The 22,384-nt window shown below is 36.6% G+C and overlaps 1 protein-coding gene across 22 annotated transcripts in view; it reads left to right on the top strand.

The window, feature by feature from the left end:
* The window catches only part of DPH5 (diphthamide biosynthesis 5), a 92,906-nt gene that overhangs the window by 12,087 nt on the left and 58,435 nt on the right, over positions 1-22,384 (top strand). For all 22 annotated transcript variants that reach the window (XR_006206449.1, XR_006206450.1, XR_006206448.1 and 19 more), the window contains 4 exons: positions 5,132-5,240; positions 16,632-16,752; positions 19,520-19,559; positions 21,020-21,123. Coding sequence is in view for 10 of the 22 variants with exons in the window: in XM_042953083.1 (XP_042809017.1) it covers positions 5,132-5,240; positions 16,632-16,752; positions 19,520-19,559; positions 21,020-21,123 (374 nt within the window). In the remaining 12 variants the exon portion in view is untranslated. The remainder of the gene's footprint in view (positions 1-5,131; positions 5,241-16,631; positions 16,753-19,519; positions 19,560-21,019; positions 21,124-22,384) is intronic.

Here is a 22,384-nt window from a genome sequence, read left to right as displayed (position 1 = left end):
AGCAGATGGAACAGCAAGAATGTATTCAAAGACCTAGAAGGCCAAAGTGACTGGAGTAGCAGGGAGAGGGAATGAGAGGGAGTTAAAGAAGTAAGTGAGACCCAGATCTTGTAAGGCCTTGGTGGGGGTAGGGTTTTGTTTGAAGTACTCTGGCACATCTTTGGTGGTTTTTAAGCAGGAAAGAATCACAGTCTGATTGACATTCTTAAATGACCATTCTAAATGCTTGCATGAAGGGATTTAGGGAGACAGGGTGGCTCTGGTAGAAGACAGAAAAAGGCAAACTGGGAAGAATTTAGAAGGAGGAATGCCAGTATTATGTATGTAGGTGAGGAAAAGGAAAGAAGCAAGTTTTCCAGAATTCTGGCTTTAGTGACTGAGTAGTTGATAGTGCCAGTTCTTGAAATGAAGAAAACTTGTAGGGGAAAACAAGAATTGGTTCTGGAAATGTTTTAAATTTGAGATGTCATGTAGGCAATTTGATATCTGCTACTGGAGCTCAAGGGGTTTTCTTGGATGTGTGGCTTTTGAATTCATGAGTATATATGGGGTGGGAGAGAGGGAGAGATATGGTGTTTAAAGCTAGAGAAACGGATGAAATCACTTTATTTTTTTAATTTTTTTAATGTTTATTTATTTTTGACAGAGAGAGACAGACACAGAGCATGAGTGGGGGAGGGGCAGAGAGAGAGGGAGACACAGAATCCAAAGCAGGCTCCAGGCTCTGAGCTGTCAGCACAGAGCCTAACGCGGAGCTCGAACTCACGGACTGTGAGATCATGACCTGAGCTGAAGTCGGACGCTCAACCGACTGAGCCACCCAGGCGTCCCTGAAATCACTTTAGAAAAGAACAAGGGGAAAAGAAGAAGACCTAGGATCAAGCCTTAGGAAACTTGTATTTCGTGGTCTGTCAAGAGCCAGAGGAGGAAGAAAACCAAGAGTGTGTTGTCACAGAAGCCAAGAAAAGAGATACTTTAGAGAGGAAAGAGTGGTGAACTCTGATACACTGCTGAAAGATTAGGTCGAGGATGAGGATAGAAAAGTGTAAATTAAAAGGCAAAGAGTTTGGAGTTTTTCTATGGTGGTTTTATGGAGGAGTTGGTGCTTGAGCTGGGTCTGTGTAGAATTCAGTAGGTGGAAATTGTGGAGGAGGTCTGTGGGACTTAGGGGGTAGAAGGGAGAATTCCACATACATGAAAAATGGAGGCCTAGAGAAAGTGCCTCGATGCTGTTACTACCCTGCTCAAAAACCTTGAGTAGACACTGAAGTTGACTTCATGGCCTAAGTCTTTTAATAGTCTATGTACTTTCTTCTTTGGTTACTCTTTGTTTTTATTGTGCTAGAGTCAGATTGTACGGTTTTGCCATTTTGTAAGTGCTTTTGCAGTATTTATCTACCATGTTTTTGCTGCTCATACTTTTTCCTTAAAATAGACTTTTCTTGCCAATTTGCTTCTTTTGTTAGCAATTTATTGACATTTAATTGGCATAACAGCACTGTGTAAGTCTAAGGTAAACAGTGAAATGACTTGACTCATATTTTGAATGGATTACCTCAGTAAGTTTAGTTAACATCCATCATACAAAAAAGAGAAGGAAAAAAACATTTTTTCCTTGTGATGAGAGACTTTAAGATCTACTCTCTTAACAACTTTCAGATATACTGTACAGCAGTGTCAACTGTAGTCATCCCCAGTTTCTTTTCAGTAAAATAGTAGATTCTTTAAGACCCAGCTCAGATGCCACCTCTTCCATGAGTCCTCCATTATTTTATTCAGGAATGAGGGCAGCCTTTTTTTTTTTTTTTTTTTTAAACTCCTGGGCAATTAATTTGCTCTATGTCATTGACCAATAATCATGCATAATCTTACATTCAGATTTGTGTAATAATTACTGTACCTTGGTTATTTTTAATTTACCCACTGGATTACTATTGAGATATGGTAGTTGCAGACAGAATGGTGGGGAATGTGTACATTTTCATTGGGCCTTGAAGAATTAGGATTTGTGTGCATTAAATGCATAAACCTGGAAGAAAATATGGAATGCAGCAAAGCACCAAAATTCTTCCTTATGTACAACCACAAAAATTTTTTATTTTTAAATCCCTTTCCCCTTATCTGAATATAAACTTTGAAAAGTACTTAATCTCAAATTCTTCATTCTAATATTTTTTAAATTGTGATAAGGTTTATATAACATAATATTAACCATTTTAAGCATTTTTAAGTGTGCAGTTCAATGACATTAAGTACATTCACACTGTTGTGCAGCCATCACCATCATCCACTCTTAAATTTTGAAAGAAGGTAATTGAAAGTCAGTTAAGTCAGTTGATATAGTTCTCATCTTTTCCCTTTTATCCAGGTTACTGATAGGAATGTGGAAGTTAATCACATAAAGAATGTAAATGACTCTAAAAAAAATTGTATGTCAATAGATCTGACCCAGTCATGTGAGCAATGACAGTCTTAAGCTTTCTATCCCCATAAAGAATTTAGTTGACCAAGGTCACGATTAAACTAATTTTAATGGTGATTCCATTTTGTTATTCCATCCTTTATTTTAGTATGCTCTGTAGTCGTGTATATTTTATAAGCAATGAACACAATTTTTTTTATCCTTATGTTGTGTGCCTTTTCCTTCATGGCACACACATACATAAAAACATATCTTTTTATTCACTTGTCTTCTATTTGCTTTAATGTAGGTCATTTGATCTTTATCCATTCCATGCAATGGATGTGCTTGGCATCTAGTAGCTATTCAATAAATGTCAACGTTATTATCATTAGTCCATTTATTTCTCCAATATAAGTAAAGCTGCCGTGTATGGATTAATGTATATGACCCTTTTCCCCTCCTTCCATTCTCTCATCCCTACATTTTGGATTTTTTTTCTCCAAAAAGTTTATAATACCAAAGAAAAAAAAATCAAAAGTTTTGAACATGGATATTTTCAAGCATGTATTGTCAAATTACTTTTCAAAGGACTGTACCAATTTATAATGCTTCCAGTAGTTTATGAGAACATCACTTTCAGCATATCATTACAAATGTTAATGAACTTTCAGATCACAAGCCATAGCACTGTCAAATGTGGCAGTACTGTATCTGCAAACTAATGTTATTGTAAAATAAACATACCAAGTCTTACACATTTATTTATTTTTTTTAATTTTTTTTTTAACCTTTATTTATTTTTGAGACAGAGAGAGACAGAGCATGAATGGGGGAGGGGCAGAGAGAGAAGGAGACACAGAATCAGAAGCAGGCTCCAGGCTCTGAGCCATCAGCCTAGAGCCCGACGCGGGGCTTGAACTCACGGACCGCGAGATCGTGACCTGAGCTGAAGTCGGACGCTTAACCAACTGAGCCACCCAGGCGCCCCAAGTCTTACACATTTAAATTGGTCACCTTTATGTTCTTTATTTTATTGATTCCATTGATCAGAACATTCTTGAATCTCTTTTGAAATTGCTTTCAGAGCAATTCCAAGTAATAAGAATATTATTAAGATAAATTTATTACTATTTCTGGGCACGTGGCTCCATCCAAAATCATATATACATACGTATACACACGTGATTTTGGATAGAGCCATGTGCCCAGAAGTAGTAATAAATTTGTCTTTACACACACACACACACACACACACACACTTTTCCAGTCACCAAAATGAAGCATTTTCATGATTCGTGATCTAGAAGGAATGCCCAATATGATGGTTTAAACCTGTGTTTCAAGCCAGTTTTTTCTTTTGCATGAAGCAGTATAATTTGGGTAATCATGATGATAAAATACCAATTTTTTCATAGCAGAAATCTGAGGCACTCATTTAATCACATTCATGGCAGTTTCACAAAATCAGATCACTTTGTCAGGTCATTAAATCTTCATAGTATACCAACCACATCTGGTCATTTTAAATGAAGTTGTGGTAAAGAGAGGTATGATTTTAAACCAGGTTTTCTTTCTGCTCATCTATTCAAATAACTCACCAAGTAACTAATTCAATATTCTTTAATCTTAGTGTTAAGTAGTGAAATGCTGTTGAAGATGATATTAAAAACATTCTTTATAACTGTCATTTATATTATTTTTTAAAAGCTTGCTCTAAATCAAATTAATGATTGTTTTTCATACTAGTTTTTATTTTATGTGTGATTAAAAACAGGCTTCCCTGGTGGGCATTTGTTAATCTGTTTCTGACTGCCTCATGGGGTGAAAGCCCTTGATCTTCCTACTTGGTATGCATTGACCAGTTGACAGGTTCTGCTGGTTTGTATGTAGTTTCTCAAACATGCTAATGTTGCTTTCCCCAGCAGGACCTGGAGTTTTCATCCAGGGGAAAAAGGCTTTTAATAATGCAGTTCTAAATTGATGTGGGGTTACATTTCATAGTACCCATACTTACATTTACATATATTCTCTCTCCACCAAAGTCTTACCTTATCATAATCATTAGATTTGTCTCAACAAAGGAAAGGCAACAGGCAGAATGTGCACTCACATACACATGCACACATACAGTTATATACAGTAACCAGACTGAGAACAGTTATAAATAAAATAAAATCACTGCTAGACAAATGTAAAATGCAACTACGATTATGTCAGATAGAACCCTAATATAAAGGCAGAAATTGATAGCCTATAAAAATGTTCTTTATCGTCTGTTCTGTAGTATTTCAAAATATAAAAAAAGAAACCTTCAAAATAGAGCAGAAAGTACAGAGTAGGTCTAGTTGTGCCATCATTTAGAACTCAGAGCAGTCATTTTAAGAGTTTAAAGGGGTCCTAAGACCAAAAAGTTTGAGGATTGCTGCTCAGGAGTTCACTTGCTGAACTTCCATTCCACAGATGTGTTTGCAGGTATTAAAGGGACAAAAGAGTAAGTACAACTTCCCTTTTTCTCTGTAGCTACCAAGGCTGCTCTAAAAGGGTAACAAGTGCAGTTTAGCACTGTGAAGGGCATGTGTAGACTGAACACTTTTCTTGTCAGCCCCCAGATTGAGGAAAAGCAGCCCCCATAACCCTTTGATTGGCTTGAACTCATGAAATATTATACCTTTACTGTCTTAAAAAGTCAGTGTTACTTTAATCCAACCTGATCTTTTCCCACTACAGGGCTACCACACACAGCGATCTTATTCTGAGAGCAACAAAACTGGGAATCTCTTACCGAGTTATTCACAATGCTTCCATAATGAATGCTGTAGGCTGCTGTGGTTTACAGGTAATGCTACGAAGATTTTTTTCTTAATGGTAGTTAGCAAAAGTGTTTTAGAAAACTACAAATTGCAGGTAGATTTTGTTATATTTCATGAATTTTAAGATGTTATTTTATGTAATACATCAATGTGTACTAAATTTTTAAATATTAAATATTTTATACTATTTCCCTAGAACTTAGATCTTTTTCCCCCTCATTGAATAGACCACTGAAATTAGCTACAGAAAGACTTTAATCTTATATCCAACTTTCACATACAAAACCAGGGAAATTTAATCTAATTAAATTGGTTCTGTATTCCTAAAGCCTTTTCACACTCTTCCAAATAACTTACTCTGCATCGTTGATGCATATTTTTCCATATGGTTATTCTTTTCTGTCCCATCACGAGCATTGTGATACCGCATTTCTTAAAGGAATCTGTAAAAGAGCCAAAAGCCAATCATATTAGGCTTTTAAGCCACCTATGTAATTATCTCAGTGTATTGGTTATTTTTAACCCAGCAGTCTTAGTTTTGAGGAGTTAAAAGAGTGCTCCATAACTGTTTCTGGGGTTTTCTTCCAAGCTGCTGAAGTTTGGTATCTTGTGTTCTGATGTTCACACATATATGATCTATGGCAACTGTGACTGCTCATGGCCAACAGTGGTTTTAAGACTTAATTCCTTGTTAGGACTTATTCCTATTTCAGATATATTTTAATAGAAAAAAACGTACATCTTAGAATCTGTGAAATGAGATATCCCCAGTGTGTCTTCCTGGAAAGCATAATTTAAAATAGATATTTACAACAAGAAGATACATTTACATTGGAACACCAGTCTGTGTCTGTTGCTTTAGAGGTGTCTTTATTTTCTGCGTTACCTAGGAAGAATATCTCAATTTAATTGACATGCTAGCCAGTCATCTCAGAAATATTGCCTTTGGTTCTGAAGAATCAGAGAAAAGATATAAATGATTCACCTTTTAGTATTCATTACTTGCACTTAGTTATTACATTTAAATTGGCAAAGAATTTTGCTCTCTTTTGTCTTCTAATAAAATGCGTACTTAAAAACCTTGCCAATTCAAGGCCTTTTTGCACTTTTTTTTTAAAGTTTATTTATTTTGAAAGAGAGAGAGTGTTTGTGCACCTGTGCTCACATAGGGGAGGGGGCAAGAGAGAGGGAGAGAGAATCTCAAGGAGGCCAGGCTCTATCTCGTGAACCATGAGATCATGACCTGAGCTGAGATCAAGAGTCCAATGATTAACTGACTGAGCCAGCCAGGCGCCCCTCTTTTTTACACTTTTAAAAACCCTCTTGAACATTCCTGTGCTGGAGTAAGTGAATGGAATTTCCTGATTCATAGTCCAGTATTCTTCCTGTAGACCATGTACTTTTTAAGAACTGATGGTTGCCAGGAGAAAGGAAAAAAAGAGAAGAATAAATTAATCATGTGATACACAAAGATGTGTAATAAACCTTAAGCTAATGGAGTATATATATATTTGTCATATTGGTTTTATTTTGATTTCTGGTGAGGAAAGTTACCTAGCCCCTTTCCATCATATTTTGGTCTAAATTATCATGACTTATCATTTAAAGTTTTTTGCTTCTTTCTAAACATAAAACTTTTCAAAAGATTTTTGTCTTCATCACATGCATATCTGTTATTCAGACTGGCAGGAACGAAATTAGGGTGACCCTGTTCTCCTCCTGATCCTCTAGGCTGATAGACAGGTACAGTGTTATTGTTCTCATGTCTGAAATAGGTGAAGGTATTTGAGAGGAAATTTACTGTGAGAATTGACAGTCTCCATAGAAGCCCTTAAGATCATATCCATATTACATAGATTATTTTTAACAATTCAGCTTTCTCTCAGTTTTATATAGGATTTTTCTGGGCAGCTACAAAGCATTGTTTCCCCATCTTGGTTCTATTCTCTAATCTGGGTATGAAAATGACTTACTACTTGTGTGAAAAACAGGAAGTGCCTTTTTAGGTTCTGCCTTAGGTATTTGATGAAATTTCTATGAAAGTATACTTTTTGTACCACCCAAGTTATTTATATTCTAGGAGAAAGAGGTAATTATTGATACTGTTTCTAAGTGTTCTAAGATAAAAGGCATTAAAAATACAGTCATTATATTCATGGCACTTTTACATTTTAAAACAAATGTATAGATACCCTGCATAATACCTAAGGTTTTCAAAGTCCCCTTCCTTATAGTAGCTGCTCTTTTTCTTCTAAGTATTTAGGGTTAGCATTTATGGGAAAAACAATAACTTAACACGAGTGGTTCTCAGACTTTAGTATTCATGAGAATTACTTAGAAGGCTTATAAAAGAGATTGCTGGCCTTCCCCTGAAATTTTCAGATATAGTAGATCTGGGGTGGGGGTGGGTGTCTAAGAATTTGCATTTCTAGCAAATTCTCAGGTGATGCTGAAGTTGCTAGTACATTTTGAATATCACCAAACTAGACAGATAAAAACTTTCTTAGAAAGTTAATGAACTTGTGCTTTTTTTTTTTTTAGCATGGCATAATTGAAAGAGTAGATTTCAGTTCTCAGAAATATGTTTGCTAAATGTAGAATGTTAACAGGTTACCTTGCCATGCCATCTTGCTCAATTTTTTAAAAGGGAAGTGGGCACCACTTTCGAAAGAGATTCTGTCATCTCTGTGAAAGCTTTCCCATGAGTTCAAAAACAGCCATCAAGTTATTGAACAGAAGTACTGTTTTGGGTAATGTGACAGACCTGAATAGTATATGTTTTACAATGTTTTTACCTTAGGTTAAAGAGTAGCAGTATGGAATTCCTAACCTGGAAATAATGGGCACAGATTTTTTTAAGCCTATCAGTTTGTTAGCCCCTTTTGAACCTATCTTATCATTGTTTTCTAAAGCAGCATAGAGAGCTCAGAATCAACTACTGAGTATTTTTCATCAACTTTGTAGTTTATTAACTAGACTCTTGATTATCAGTATTTTTTTTTCAATGTTTATTTATTTTTGAGAGACAAAGCATGAGTAGGGAAGGGGCAGAGAGAGGGGGAGACACAGAATTCAAAGCAGGCTCCAGGCTCTGAGCTGTCAGCACAGAGTCCAACGTGGGGCCCAAACCCATGAACCACGAGATCATGACCTGGGCCGAAGTCGGACACCCAACTGACTGAGCCACCCAGGCGCCCCTTGATTATCAGTATTAATGAAGGTAAGTAGGTGTGTAGACTAACACTTCAAAACACACAAAACCAGTTGATACACATTCTATTATAGGCATGCCATAAAATAGTTTTTTTTATTGCAAACCCCATATTCCTATGAAAATGTTTCTTGTTAAAGGGAATGTGTAGTAAAGGCTACCAAGTTAGACATCATTAAGAGGTTTAGTGATCCATTTATTCAACAAATATTGTTTGCCTATTTATTATTTGCTTGCCTTGGATATGCTGATAAACCTGTCTAACAAGGTCTCTGCTTTCAAAGAGCTTACATTCTAGTAGGAAGGAGAGGCAATAACAACCATAAAATAAACATCAGGTAGTGGGAAGTATAAGAAATTCAAGTAGACTGATATATGTTAGAGATTTGGCTGGGTCTCTGTTGTAATTGGGTGGTCAAAGGAGGCATCTCTAAAGTGGTGTTACTTAAGATTAGATATGAATCAAGAAAGAATGAACATATTCCAGTCAAAGGGAATGGTTTGTGCAAAGACTCTAAAGTGGAAATGACCTTGGCTCATTGAAGGAACCAAAGAAGGGCTTATTGGAGAGTAGCAGGCTGGAGAAAAGTGGTCTGAGGTCAGATAGGTAGATAGGGTTGGATCACTAGGCTCTCTAATCCAACATCAGCCATTTGGATTTTATTTGTAGTGAATTGATCATGTAGCAGAGTGTGATTAGGTTTAATTTACTTCAGACTCTGAAGTCTTTCCTTTTGTCTTGTGAAGAATTAGTAGTCCTGGCATAGATATTAATTACATGTATGTTAAGTGAAAGAAGTTTGACACAGAAGACTATATATTGTAGGATTTTGTTTATATGAAATGTCCAGAAAAAGCAAATCTGTAAGATAGAAAGTAGTTAGTGGTTGGCTGGGGTTGAGAACAGGTATTACTTATAAATGGACATATGGAATCTGATTGAAGTGATAAAAATTTTCTAAAACTACATGTGGTTGCACAATTCGGTAAGTTTACTAAAAATTGAGTGTACATTTGTAATGGGTGAATGTTACAGTATGTGCATTATGTATCAATAAAGTAGTTTAAAAAATGAATTATAAGAGGTTTGCTAAATGAACAGTAAGGCAGATACCTTCCCAACACAGGGAACTATACAGTTAAAGAGAGTCATGAAGCACTTTGGAATCTTCGAGGTATTATAGAAATACACAGACACCAATGAATACATACATATGTACCACAGAAACCTTGGTTACCTAGAGATTAATTAACACAAGACTGAGAATATATATGTTGGGTAAAAACTGACTATATATTGAGTAGAACTGGTAAAGAAAAAGTAATAATAGAAAAGGTTGAGTTTAATTGCAGATTAAAAGTTCTTGGTTTTACTTTTGCTCAGGCAGTAATTAAGGAGTCCTCTAACTTCTCTGGATCTCAGGTTTCCTAACTGTAAGGGGATGTGGGGACAGGGAGGAACACTGGACATGATCAATGGTTTTCAAAGTGTACCAGGATTTATGAAGCTGCTTCAGCAATTCTGCAGAAATTGAAGTACTTGAGACCAAATAGCAATGAATAAATCCCCAGGGAGCCTTGATCTTTAACCCTATTGATGTTTTATTTAAGAATTTATTTGGAAAAAAAGACTTGGCACTAAAAAGTATGGAGAATACTAACTGAGATCAATTCTAATGTCCTCTAGATTTAGAAGCCAAAAAACCTGGCCTGTTTTCTAACTTCAGGCAAAGGTTACCTTAACCAAGATACATTAGATGCTCAGATTTTCATTGAGTAAATCTTAGGTTTTTTCCCAATTCAAATACTAGTTATAAACATATAAACTTTAAAATCGTGTTATTTGAAATTCCTAAGTAACAAATATTTCTAACACTTGTGAAATTTGTATTTTGAGGATTTTTCTAATCAAAGGAAAATCCATTTATTTGTGTAGAGCCAGGTAAGTTGGTTGTATTTAGGCATTCCTGAATGAAATATCAGGGATTTTTCTCACTACAGAGACGGCAAGAACAGAGTCCTTTTCTTGAATTCTTAAGGTTAAACATTTGGCACCTTAGTCATGCAGAACCAGAATTGTTTTCATTTACCATTGTCTCTGCTTTAGAAAAAACTGTTTTTAAAAAATATTTTTATTTTTCTTGATGATAAGTGACATATATACTCACAGAAAATTAGGAGAATATAGTAAGTATAAGGAAGAAAATATAAGCACCTGAAGTCCCACTACCTGGAAGTAACCATAGTTAGTTACTAGTTTGGTATATTTCCTTTCAGTCTTTTTTTTAATGTTTATTTATTTATTTTGAGAGAGAGAGAGAGAGAGAGAGAGCAGGGGAGGGGCAGAGAGAGAGGGAGACAGAGAATCCCAAGCAGGCTCCATCCACCCTATCAGCACAGAGTCCTATACGGGACTTGATCACATGAATTGTAAGATCATGACCTGAGCCGAAATCGAGAGTCAGACGCTTAACCAGCTGAGCCACCCAGGCGCCCCTCTTTCAGTCTTTTTATTCAATTCTTACCTGGATACATTGGCCTGAAGATGACAGGCCAAAGAAAGAAGAAATTACAAATTCTGGCACACTTTCTTTATGTGGTATTTATCATTTCTTGTTAGTCATTTGTGTGATAGAATGAATCTTTTTTTTAAAATTTGGTGACTAAAATGGTTTTGAGACATTTTAAAGGACAGATAAATGAGACAGTTCAGTGAAACCAGGTAGCAATGATTTCTGCATAAAAACTGCATTATCAGTTGCAGCTGACTTCAGGGAAAAGATTGTATAATTTTCTCATCATTACGAAATGCTTCCACTTTCTCTGGCTGTTGCATGAGTGACCTTGATTATTGCCATATGTTCCTCTGTTTATATAATACATTTCTACTTTGGAAAATATGTATATTACTTTTAAAAAGTAACAACTCATTTCCTTCCTTTTTTTCATAGCACAAGACTCATTGTGATAATCAGCATTGTTTTGACCTTGTAGTAGTTCTTACTGTTAGTTTTCAAAAGCATTGAATTGATTTCATTGTTGTCCAGGGACTAATGTAGAAATGATAAAGTCTAACCTTGTACAGTGAACACTAAACTAGGTAATAAGGGGATCCACACTCTACACTGCCACGTAACCTTAGAAGAACGCATCTGAGGAAGCTTCCTGTTCTTTTAGTCACTTTGGAATTATTTTGACCACCTGCGGAATCATGGGCATATTAAAAATGTTTTTCTTTCCATTTCCACTGGAACTGTTTTTAGTCAATATTTTAATAGCCATCTTCTCTCCCACTTAATAGTTTTATTTTTAAATTGCAGATATGATTGTACCATTCTTCTACTTGCACAATCCTGATACATCGTCATCCCATACAGAATATTCAGTTACTTTATGTGTTTACGTGTTGGGCACATAAACTTCCTGATTTACTCATCTTCACATCTCCCTTTGTGCTTTATCACAGTGCCAAAACATATAATCAATATGCAACAAATATTTGCTGTGTTGAATTGCTTATTTATTTACTTATCCTTCCCACCCCAGCCCAAGTTGGTTTATTTTTGGAATTATGTACTTTAAATTAAAATTCTTTCGTTTAATTCATATGTGGATTCTCTCATTTATGTGTAATAACATAAATTTTATAGCTCTTTGGTCTTCAACTTTATGTATCTTGTATACAGTGGGCATGTGCATAATTTTTCTTAGTGTCAGCAAAATCAGTGTTACATAAATGTTAAGCAAAACGCATGTGGAGATTAAAAAAAACAACTCCAAGACCAATATTCTGTATAGAAAACTAGTAACTCTTGATTATGTGGTTTGTGGTGTGTTTTTTGACATCTTTGCTGGCTCAGCTTTCTTTTACCTCACAGATTTAAGTGATCTGATTTAGGATTCATGTTTATATATGAAAGATACATGTGGGGCTTCACAGAGTTGTTTTTAAAAAAAATTTTTTTTAATGTTTATTTTATTTTTGAGAGAGAGAGAGAGAGAGAGTGCACAAGCGGGGGAAGGGCAGAGAGAGAGGGAGACACAGAATCCAAAGCAGGCTCCAGGTTCCGAGCTGTCAGAACAGAGCCCGACATGGGGCTTGAACTCACAAACCGCGAGATCATGACCTGAGCCGAAGTCGGCGCTTAACCAACTGAGCCACCCAGGTGCCCCACAGAGTTCTTAATAGCAAGTTAAATTTTCTGATTTTTCTGTATGTTGAGAAGATATTTTTTAACTTAGAAAATCACAAACTATTTTTTGTTTGTTTATTTTGAGGCAGGGGGCAGAAAGAGGGAAAGAGAATCCCAGGCAGGCTTGCACTGTCAGCACAGAGCCCAACATGAGGCTGGATTCCATGACCATGGGATCGCGACCTGAGGCAAGAGTCGGACAGTCAACCGACTGAGCCACGCAGGCACCCCAGTCACAAACTGTTTTTTATTTGAATGTAGAATGACAAAAGTATTAAATCCTAATTATAAAAATGGATTTTACAAAGCATTCTGTGCTTCTGAAAGGAAGGAAACATTGGTGGCAGTGCGATGAGTTAGAAGATTATTAAGGTCATTCAGGCAAGTGGCATTAAGGACTCAAACTAAGGTAGTGATAAAAGAAATGAAGTCAGTTCTAGGTATATTATGGAGCTGGCATTGACAGGAATTGGCACGTGGTAAAGCTGTCGGGAATTAAGAGATACTTGTTAGAGGCAAGTCGGGCAATAGCTATTTCTAGATAATTGCTTAATGCCATGCTAAATATTGCCCAACAGTTCCCACCTCTGTTAAGTTGTTCCTACCATCTTGTTCTTCCCCCAAGATCAAGTTCCCCCATCTTTTCCACCCTTTAAGGCCCAGCCTATATCCTGTCTTCAGGAGTTGTCTTCAGGTGCTTTCCAAGTGGGAGTAATGCTGAACTCCTTCAGTACTGTCTATGTCTCATTTTTTAGAATTATTATTTACTACCTAATATTGATCTTTCTTATGCATCTTCTTGCTTTAACTAGATATTGCTTTATATGTTAATTAGATCATTTTGAGTTTTTATCTTCAACAGATAAAAACACGATCCAATATCAAGTTGGATAAATTGCTTTCTTTATAACTTGCTTCAGATTAAAACAAACAAGCAAAAAGACCTGTGTTTATCTACTGTTCTTAGAAAACAGCTCTTTTTATGGTCTCTAAATTTAGATTTGCATCAATACTGTTTTGGGGGAAAATGATCACAGTACAAAGACTAACATGTATAAGACAGAGCTTAGACTTCTGCAGCCTCAGTTCTTGACACTTTTACTCCAGTTTCTTTTATGGTTTACTGGCAAGTCCTTGGATTGTGAAACATGGCACTGATCTTTCTGTTCTTTGAGGGACTGACATCTTAAATGGTGAAACTCTTTGCATAATGTTCCAGAACTCATTGAAGAAGTTTGCAGCACAACCATGGGAATGGTTACAGTCTATAAATCAGGGTCCTAGAAAGCAGTGCTTATGTGAGGCTTTCTTTTAATCCCCCAAATTAGACAATTCCAAGAAGCTTTTCTACAGCATGCTGCAGCTAGTGTTTATATGTGACTAGCATCTCAATTCTCTCAGAAATCATCTATCCCTTTCTTTCTGAATGAAGAATTTACCTTCATGAGTATATTTCCATGACTCTTAAAATATTGAAGGCCCATTTAGAGTGTTTATATATGGTTGCATACGTAATTTTCTTTAACCTCAATAGTTTTATTTTTTACAGAGTAATAGCAATATTTCAAAGTCTGATCAGAGATGCCAAAAATCCCTTTTAGAATGTAAACTGTTGAACTTATCAGAGCTAAATCATAAACTTATTTTCAAATATTTGGTAATATTTTTGAGCTCATTCCAGTAAAGAAAGCAGTTGGATTATAGCAAGACACAGCATTTTAGACCATTTTTATATCATCATTATAAACATATTATTATATCATCAAATCCCTAACATTTATTGTTTTTACTGTGTGCAATGTATTAGGCATTCTACACACTTTATGTCATTTAATCCTTTAACAAATCACATTATTAGGTTTATAGTTATGCGCATTTTCCCGGGGAGTTTCTCTTGAAAGTCAGGAAGGTTATTTGTCCACGGTGGCCCATCTATTAATGTTTATTTATTTTTGAGAGAGACAGAGACAGAATGTGAGTGGGTTAGGGGCAGAGAGAGAGGGAGACACAGAATCGGAAGCAGGCTCCAGGCTCTGAGCTGTCAGCACAGAGCCTGACGCGGGGCTCGAACTCACGAGCCATGAGATCATGACCTGAGCCAAAGTCAGACGCTCAACCGACTGAGCCACCCAGGCACCCCATGGTGACCCATCTATTAAGAACCAGCGCTGTGACTTCAGAGCTCTTGCCTGCTCTGTGAGGTATATGTAAGACTGCATTCTCCATGAGGGCCAGAGCTCGGATTGGCTTCTCACTTTATACCTGTGCATAGCATAATGTGTGGCACATAGTGGATGATCTAGAATAAATATCTTTTAGATAAATTTGCCTCTCATAGAACAATAACAGTAGCAGAACCCCCACCCCCAGCCCCACCCCAGCAGGGCTAGGCCTATCTCTTGCAGCTTGGGTGAATGTATTCCAGGAATCCCACATTGGAACACATTGGAACTCAACAGCTGGATGCATTTTTCACAGAGAAACATTATATACGTGGCAAGAAGATTCATGACTCTGAATTCCTGCAGTTACATGGCTCTTGCTATACTGATCTGAGAATTTGCCAGGGGATGGCATGGCTTCCATAGATCTTTTTTAGACAGTTTGCAAGTGGACTTTGAGAATAAAGCTCATTGGTAGGTGAGTTGGAAGTTGTGGCCGTGTGAGGAACCTGATGAGCTTTCCTTAAGAACTCAAAGTCACCATTAAGAGTGTCAGTTACAGGTTTTAGGCCTCAGTGTACAAAAAGTGAGAAAATTTGAGCTTTCCTGGGGTGGAGGGATAGAGGGCCTTGAATGCTCCAGCTTTTCTGTTTCTGTTCTTTCTGCCTCCCCCTTACCTCTTGCAGCAGCTTCTGAAAACTGATTGGAGAAGCCTCAGGATGATAATCCCTTCTGCAGACCAGTTCTTCATTTGAAAAATGAAAAACCTTGGGCTTAGAAAAGTTCAGTACTGTCCTGTGCACAGTTTGTGGCAGAGGACTAGACTTGATTTCCTGTGTCTAGTGCTTTCCAGCTCTTATAAATTGTTTCAAGCACTGTTTCAATTGAATAATTAAATCTTTACCTAACAACTTTAGTTTTATGTTTTACCATGTATTAAGTCTTTGAATTTCATTGTCCTTTGCACAGTGACTAGATAAGAACTAATATTAGCATATTACTTCACAGTTTGAATAACTTTTTACATGTTTACAACCCCATGAGTAGGAAAGACAGTATGTTTTTACTATCCCTATTTTAGAGATTTAGAAGGAACAATGTCACACAGCTACCAAGTTGCAGAACTAGGATTCAGAACTGAGTTTTCTTAGCATAAGATGTGGAGTTGGGCTCGCTTCAGTGAGCTGTGCAGCCAGACTGGAAGCACACTGGAACAAAGCAAGCCTCTTGGTTGTGTGATGGCCAAGTGGGGTGGGTAGGCCACTTGGGAAAGGAGGAGGTTTGGGCAAACCTTCATTGAATTCTATAGTGAGGAATCAAATCGTGGGTAAAGTAAGGGGGTAGGGTTTAAGAAATAGCTGCAGCGAATATAGTCTCTGAATTGTCCTGAGCTGCCATGGTGGAAAGGAGCATTTCTTGGACCTGTTTGAGTCTTTTTCATTACTCACTAGCTGTGAGACCCTGGGCAGATGAGCTTGATGTTTCTGAGCCTTGGTGGTCTGTAGTGTGAGGATAATAAAATTAACCTAGTGAACAGTCCCTGCTCTGACTGCTCAAAAGTCTTTGTTTATTTCCTTCTGGGTTCTGTTTCAGTATTTTTAGCAACTACATAGCTAAATCGTGAACTGGTTACATATGTTGCTATACTGAATGCTGAACTACTAGGAGCACTACTGTAAAGGGCATCAGAGAGACACCAGCTGCTGTGGACCAAAGAGAACATGTATTTTGTAAGAGATTTGATCCCCCACTCATCTCAAGTCTGGGTCTCACTTTATGTTTTGGTTGTTAACTTTGAAAGAGTAAGCAGTGAATTGTTCTATCATTAATTAATGTTTTTACTTTTTCTAGTTGTATAAGTTTGGAGAGACGGTTTCTATTGTTTTTTGGACAGACACTTGGAGACCAGAAAGCTTCTTTGACAAAGTAAAGAAGAACAGACAAAACGGCATGCACACGTTATGCTTACTAGGTGAGGGCTTTGGAGTTTCCTTAAAGTCACAATATGGAGTCGTCGTATTATTCTCATTTTGATTTTGTGTTCAGGTAAAGCTGTTCTGTGCATAACTAGCTAGAGGTCAAGGAACGACCTGGTCTAGCTGCTCTGTGTGCCACATACTTCTCTTACTCTCAGGGAGATAACGCATTTTCTGCTCCAAATACCACCTGGCTATTCCCTTGTGTATACCATAATTCGTGCTACTCCCTTCTTATGCCCTCATGAATCCACTCCAGCATTCTATTATCTTACCCGTTTATCCATCAAAACCCTGTTCTTGTCAGTTTACTGCAATTCAGCAGACCTGTATTAAGCATTTATTCTTACCAAGTGCCATCCTTTTTCTTCCTAGAGATGTTTTTTGAATACCACAGTATTGATATCAGAATCACAGAATTACAGATCTGAGAGAGACTCTGAAGATCATGTTATTGAAGCCCATTTTACAGATGAAGTTGAGGCCCAGAGATATTTAATCATTTTCCCACTGTGTCACCCAGTTTATCAGTGGTGGAATTGGTAGAATCCAGATAACCTGTCATTCACAGCTTTTTACTATATCATGCTGCACTTTATGCCCATTGTAGAGTTAGGGTTTTTTGGAATACTAAGGAAGTATTAGACATGCGTCCTGCCCTCAGGGTTTTGAAATTTAGTTGCTATGTACACAAAAGTTTAAAGAACAATTAAGTTCTGTTGTATGAAGAGGCAGGAAGGACAAACCAGAACTTTGGCTCTCGATTTCTCTTTCTAAGAGCTTCCCCCTTTTCTTGGCTTTCCTGGGAAAAGACAAACAAGGCTAAACAATATATCTTCCTTGCTCCATTAACAAAAACAGGAACAAGGTGTGAAGTATAAGATATGATTTCAAATCCTCAAACCGTACATCTCATCATTTAATCATCTGGAATGCTCATCATTTAAATTAGTATATATTTATTGAATGCCTGCTGTGGTCCAGACCCTGTAGGGATTAGTGAGAATATACCATGTTAGGATACTACAGAGAATTTAAAATTTACCTGAAAAGACCAGATGTATATGATGTAATTAAAGATTAACAAAATATAGTAATAACTATATAGATATTTCAAAGAACAAAGAGCTTTTGAGGGGAAGTTAACATAGGCTTTATGAAGGAGTTGGGACTTATGTTACTTCAGGGGTAGTTTAAGATAGGCTGGTGTGTGGGTAATAGTAGAGCCACATGAATAAATTGATTCAGTAGACTTTTATGGAATATCTATTGGGTACTTTGCATTATGCAGGGTGCTGGCACTAAGGTGAAAAGGAGATGCTTACCTTTAGCAAGTAGAAGTAGAAAGGAATAATTCTGGCCTGTGTGAAGGCAAGGGAGAAGTAGTAAGACTGGTCTGGCTTGATATTAAATATTTCATAATGTAGTCTTATGTTCGATCAAAAAGCATTTGCCTGTAAAAATTCTCCCCAGCCCTCTTCATACTTAAAACCAGGTTCTATAGAGCAGATCATTTAAAAAGTTAAAATACTAAAAACTCACAACATTTCAGAACCTCAAGGTGAATGAACTAAATGAATGTGTTGAATTTTTAAAAATCTTGCAGGTACCATATAAAGGAAGTCTACGTCTGTTAATTGTATTGCAGGCCATTTTCAATAACTGATATTGCATTTTTTCTTATATGTGCTAGACAAATGGAAAAATTAAATAATGGTATTTCGAACCTGAAAGGTACATTCACCACCGGTTCCAAGAACATTTACAAATACTTACAAGGGCTTAACCTCTGCTGTATTTTCCTAGGAAACTCTTTAGTCTCCTTCATAAGAAAAACTTTGATAATCACTTAGGAAAGCTGTAGAAATCCAACAAAAAGACCCTTCAGTTGCAGTGTATTTATTTTTGCAAAAGCAGACTTTGGCTGAACCATTTGTTTTTAGCATGTAGAACAGGAAGCAGCTGTTGCTCTTGCTGTTGTATACTGAGTTCCTGTGAGGATGTGGAGTGATTGTGCTTTTTTACCTTTTACCAAACTGTTTGGCTGAGCATCAGTGATTAAGAAGTAAAAGGAATCAAGGATTTGTGACACTTGCATTTCAAGCTTCATGAGAGCAGAGATTATGTGTGTTCTGGCCTCTGTGGTAGCCCCATACCTGGCAGTCAGTGCTTGGGAAAGCGCTGTTTATGAATATTGGGTATTAAAGGGTTTATTTATAAGTTATTAGACATGTCTTAACCATTCACAAGAGAGCAAAGGTTTCTTTTCAAAATGTGGTGAAAGTTTTCTTCTGTTACATTACATGCATTAGAGCTTACGTTCTAGTGCCCGAAAAATAGGTTAAGAATAGGAACATAAGAAGACTTCTCAGTTGGGTCTATGCACTTACCAGCTAGTAGAAATGAACACAAAGATTTGGATTAGCTGTTTGGTAGTATATATGCCAATATTTATCTGACTCTTTCCTGTGTCTTCTTTTCCAAGAGGAAATTAGATGCTTTCAGGATGGTCTTAGGGCCAACCCCGTGTTTGTTTTCTAACTAATGACCTTTACACACCACAAGCTTCCATTCTTCTGTATATTTCTATAAAAAAGTAGATGGATACAAGTGTGACGGGAGAATGACATGAGCTCTGAAATTAATATTTCGGAGACTTGACAAAAACGCTTCCCCTAAATTTAAATGGCTCTACCGAAGTTGACACACAGGGTTTTGGATAAAGTAGTTAATTAAAAGAGAACTATTTTTCACTTCCTACAGACATCAAAGTAAAGGAGCAGTCTTTGGAAAATCTAATCAAGTAAGTTCTTATTCTGAGAATGCTTATGTCTGTTTCTAATTCCTTATACAATAAATTCTACATAAAGGACATGGGTTCTAAAGATTGTTGAAAATTAGCTTTCCTTAACTGGTAAAAATTAATCACCTCATCTTATGACGTGAAAAGCAGTGTGATAGAGTGGAAATAGCAATAGATCTCATGGATTCAGGACCGTGACAGTGGTTGACACCTAATAGGCACTCTGTAAATATTTGTGGTGTGAATTAATGAATTGGTGGTCAGAATAAGACGTGCATTTGAGTCCTGAGTCTGCCTCTGGTTATGTGCTCTTAGGCAAGCTACTTTGGTTTCTGAGTCTTCTTTTCCTCCTATGTGTGATGAGTGCTAAAATCCTTTTTTTGCTTATTGAGGCAATGTGCAGTACAGTAGCTACTACCCACATATAATTAATGAGCACTTGAAAAATGGCTAATGTAATTGAGAAACTGCCTTTATAATTTAATTTTAATTAATAAAAATACTCAACTTAGTTATTAAAAAAGTATATTTGGAGTAACTTCACTGGGTAAATCTTTTGCAACCATGAATTTTATGAAATTTAAATAAAGATTAAGTATTTCCAATGAAAATTTAACACTTGAATTAATGCTATAAGTATGAAATAACAGATGTCGAAAACTTAGTACAAAAATAATCTCTTTAATAATTTTTATAGGAGTAAATGTTGAAATACAACATTGTGGATATAGTGGGTAAAATAGTATTGTTAAAATTAATTTTGCCTTTTTTTTTTACTTTTGTTAATGTGACTACTAGAAAATTTAAAACTCTGTGGTTTGCATCATATTTCTCTTGGACAGTGCTGACTTTGAGAATTTTTTTGGGAGTCAGTAAGATAATCTGTATGAACTGTTTTGTAAGCTATGAAAACAGTATTTTTATTATGATCATGGGCAGATGTGGTAGGCTTTGAGGTATCAGAAGTAAACATATCTAACCCTCCAAGATTTTTAGATATTTACCACTTTAGTTTACTTTTCTTAGAGGAAGAAGTGAAAAGAGGAATATGTGGTTTAAACATGGTAATAAAAATGGACACGATAGAACCTGATTAAGCCAGGATCTAGAACAAATTGCTGCTTAATTTGAACTGTTTTTGCCTGGGTTATCACTTTAAATAAAAGTAACTTTGATTTAGACATTTATCATTAAGTTGTTGGACTTTTATTTCTGCCAGCATTTCAGTGAGATCAGAGGACACTTGAAGTAGAACAATGAAAAAAGCTTAAACTTAAACAATTATGGTATTCATGTTTTAGTGTATACTTAAATGGGTAATGTGTGAATGCTTCAAACCATATAATTAGACCATATAATTAGACTGTGGTACCTGAGTATTCCTGGGGGAATAACTGCATTAAAAATGTGTTATGTAATTTCATGGCTGAGGACAGTGGCATCTAGTTTTATATTTACAGGGGAAGGAAGATCTATGAACCTCCTCGGTATATGAGTGTAAACCAAGCAGCCCGGCAGCTTCTGGAGATTGTTCAGAATCAACGAATACGAGGAGAAGAGCCAGGTACTCAAGGCCCTAAAAGGGTTCTCATGTTTCCCCACTGCTGTACTGAGATGTGCACATGGTATAACTTCACACACCTCCCACTTCTGAAGTGAGGTTCAGTGTGCTTGCATAGTACTTTTTCTTGTCTTTTTTTTTTTTTTTTTTTTTTCAGTTTTCACTTAAATTTCATAGGCTAAAAGTAGTACTGAAGGAAAAATAATGGAGTTCTTCCTAGGAACATTAATACCATTCAAGAAAGTGAGGATTTTTCACAGATTAACAGTAAATCAGGTTTAATGTAAACATGTTAATAAATACATAGGTAAAATGCAGAACTTCCTTTTTAGCCTAAATTTATGGTAAGATCTATCCTGCAAAAATATACTTATTCTGCTTTTTCTCTTTGTTCTCACTGAGACTGGGGGTAGTTTTCCTCAGGATAAAAACAAGAGAATTTATCCTTATATTCATAATATCTAGACACAGTACGTGGTATATAATAAAATGTTTGTCATCAGTAAATCTTTATTGAGAGATTCTTTTTTTTTTAATGTTTATTTTTACTTTGTGTGTGTGTGTGTGTGTGAGAGAGAGAGAGAGAGAGAGAGAGAGAGAGAGAGGCAGAGTGAGAACTGGGGAGGGACAGAGAGAAGGAGAGACACAGAATCTGAATCAGGCTCCAGGCTCTGAGCTGTCAGCACAGAGCCCGATGAGGGGCTCGAACTCAACAGACCGCAAGATCACGACCTGAGCCAAAGTCAGACCCTTCACAGACTGAGCCACCCAGGTGCTCCATTTATTGACAGGTTTTTAAAAGAACTTGTCATTATATTCTGTTGTAAGTTGCTGACTGCCTTTGAGCACCAATCTCTTGATAGAAAAAATACATAAGAGATTCTTGAATGACTGTTGCTTATTTTTTTCCTCATTAGTAGGTCTCATTAAAGTTATGAAACAAATAATTTGCAAGGGTATTCCATATCCATAATTTTGTACACTTAAGCCTAAACTTGCATGCCTGCTTGTCCTTGTAGATATCATTGTCCCATTTTTTAAACATGTATTTCTTTATTTTAAGAGAGAGTGAGTGAGCAGGGGAGGGGCAGAGAGAGAACGAGACAGAGAATCCCAAGCAAGCTTTGCACTGCCAGCTTGGAGCCCACCTTGGGGCTTGAACTGACAAATCATGAGAACATGCCCTGAACCGAAATCCAGAGTCAGACGCTTAACCACCTGAGCCACCCAGGTGCCCCTCATTTGCCCCATTTTGATCATTGTT

Source organism: Panthera leo, chromosome C1 (genome assembly GCF_018350215.1).
Source record: "Panthera leo isolate Ple1 chromosome C1, P.leo_Ple1_pat1.1, whole genome shotgun sequence".
NCBI classification, from domain to species: domain Eukaryota; kingdom Metazoa; phylum Chordata; class Mammalia; order Carnivora; family Felidae; genus Panthera; species Panthera leo.
Note: the sequence above shows the minus strand (reverse complement) of the source record. Positions and strands in the feature narration are given on the sequence as shown.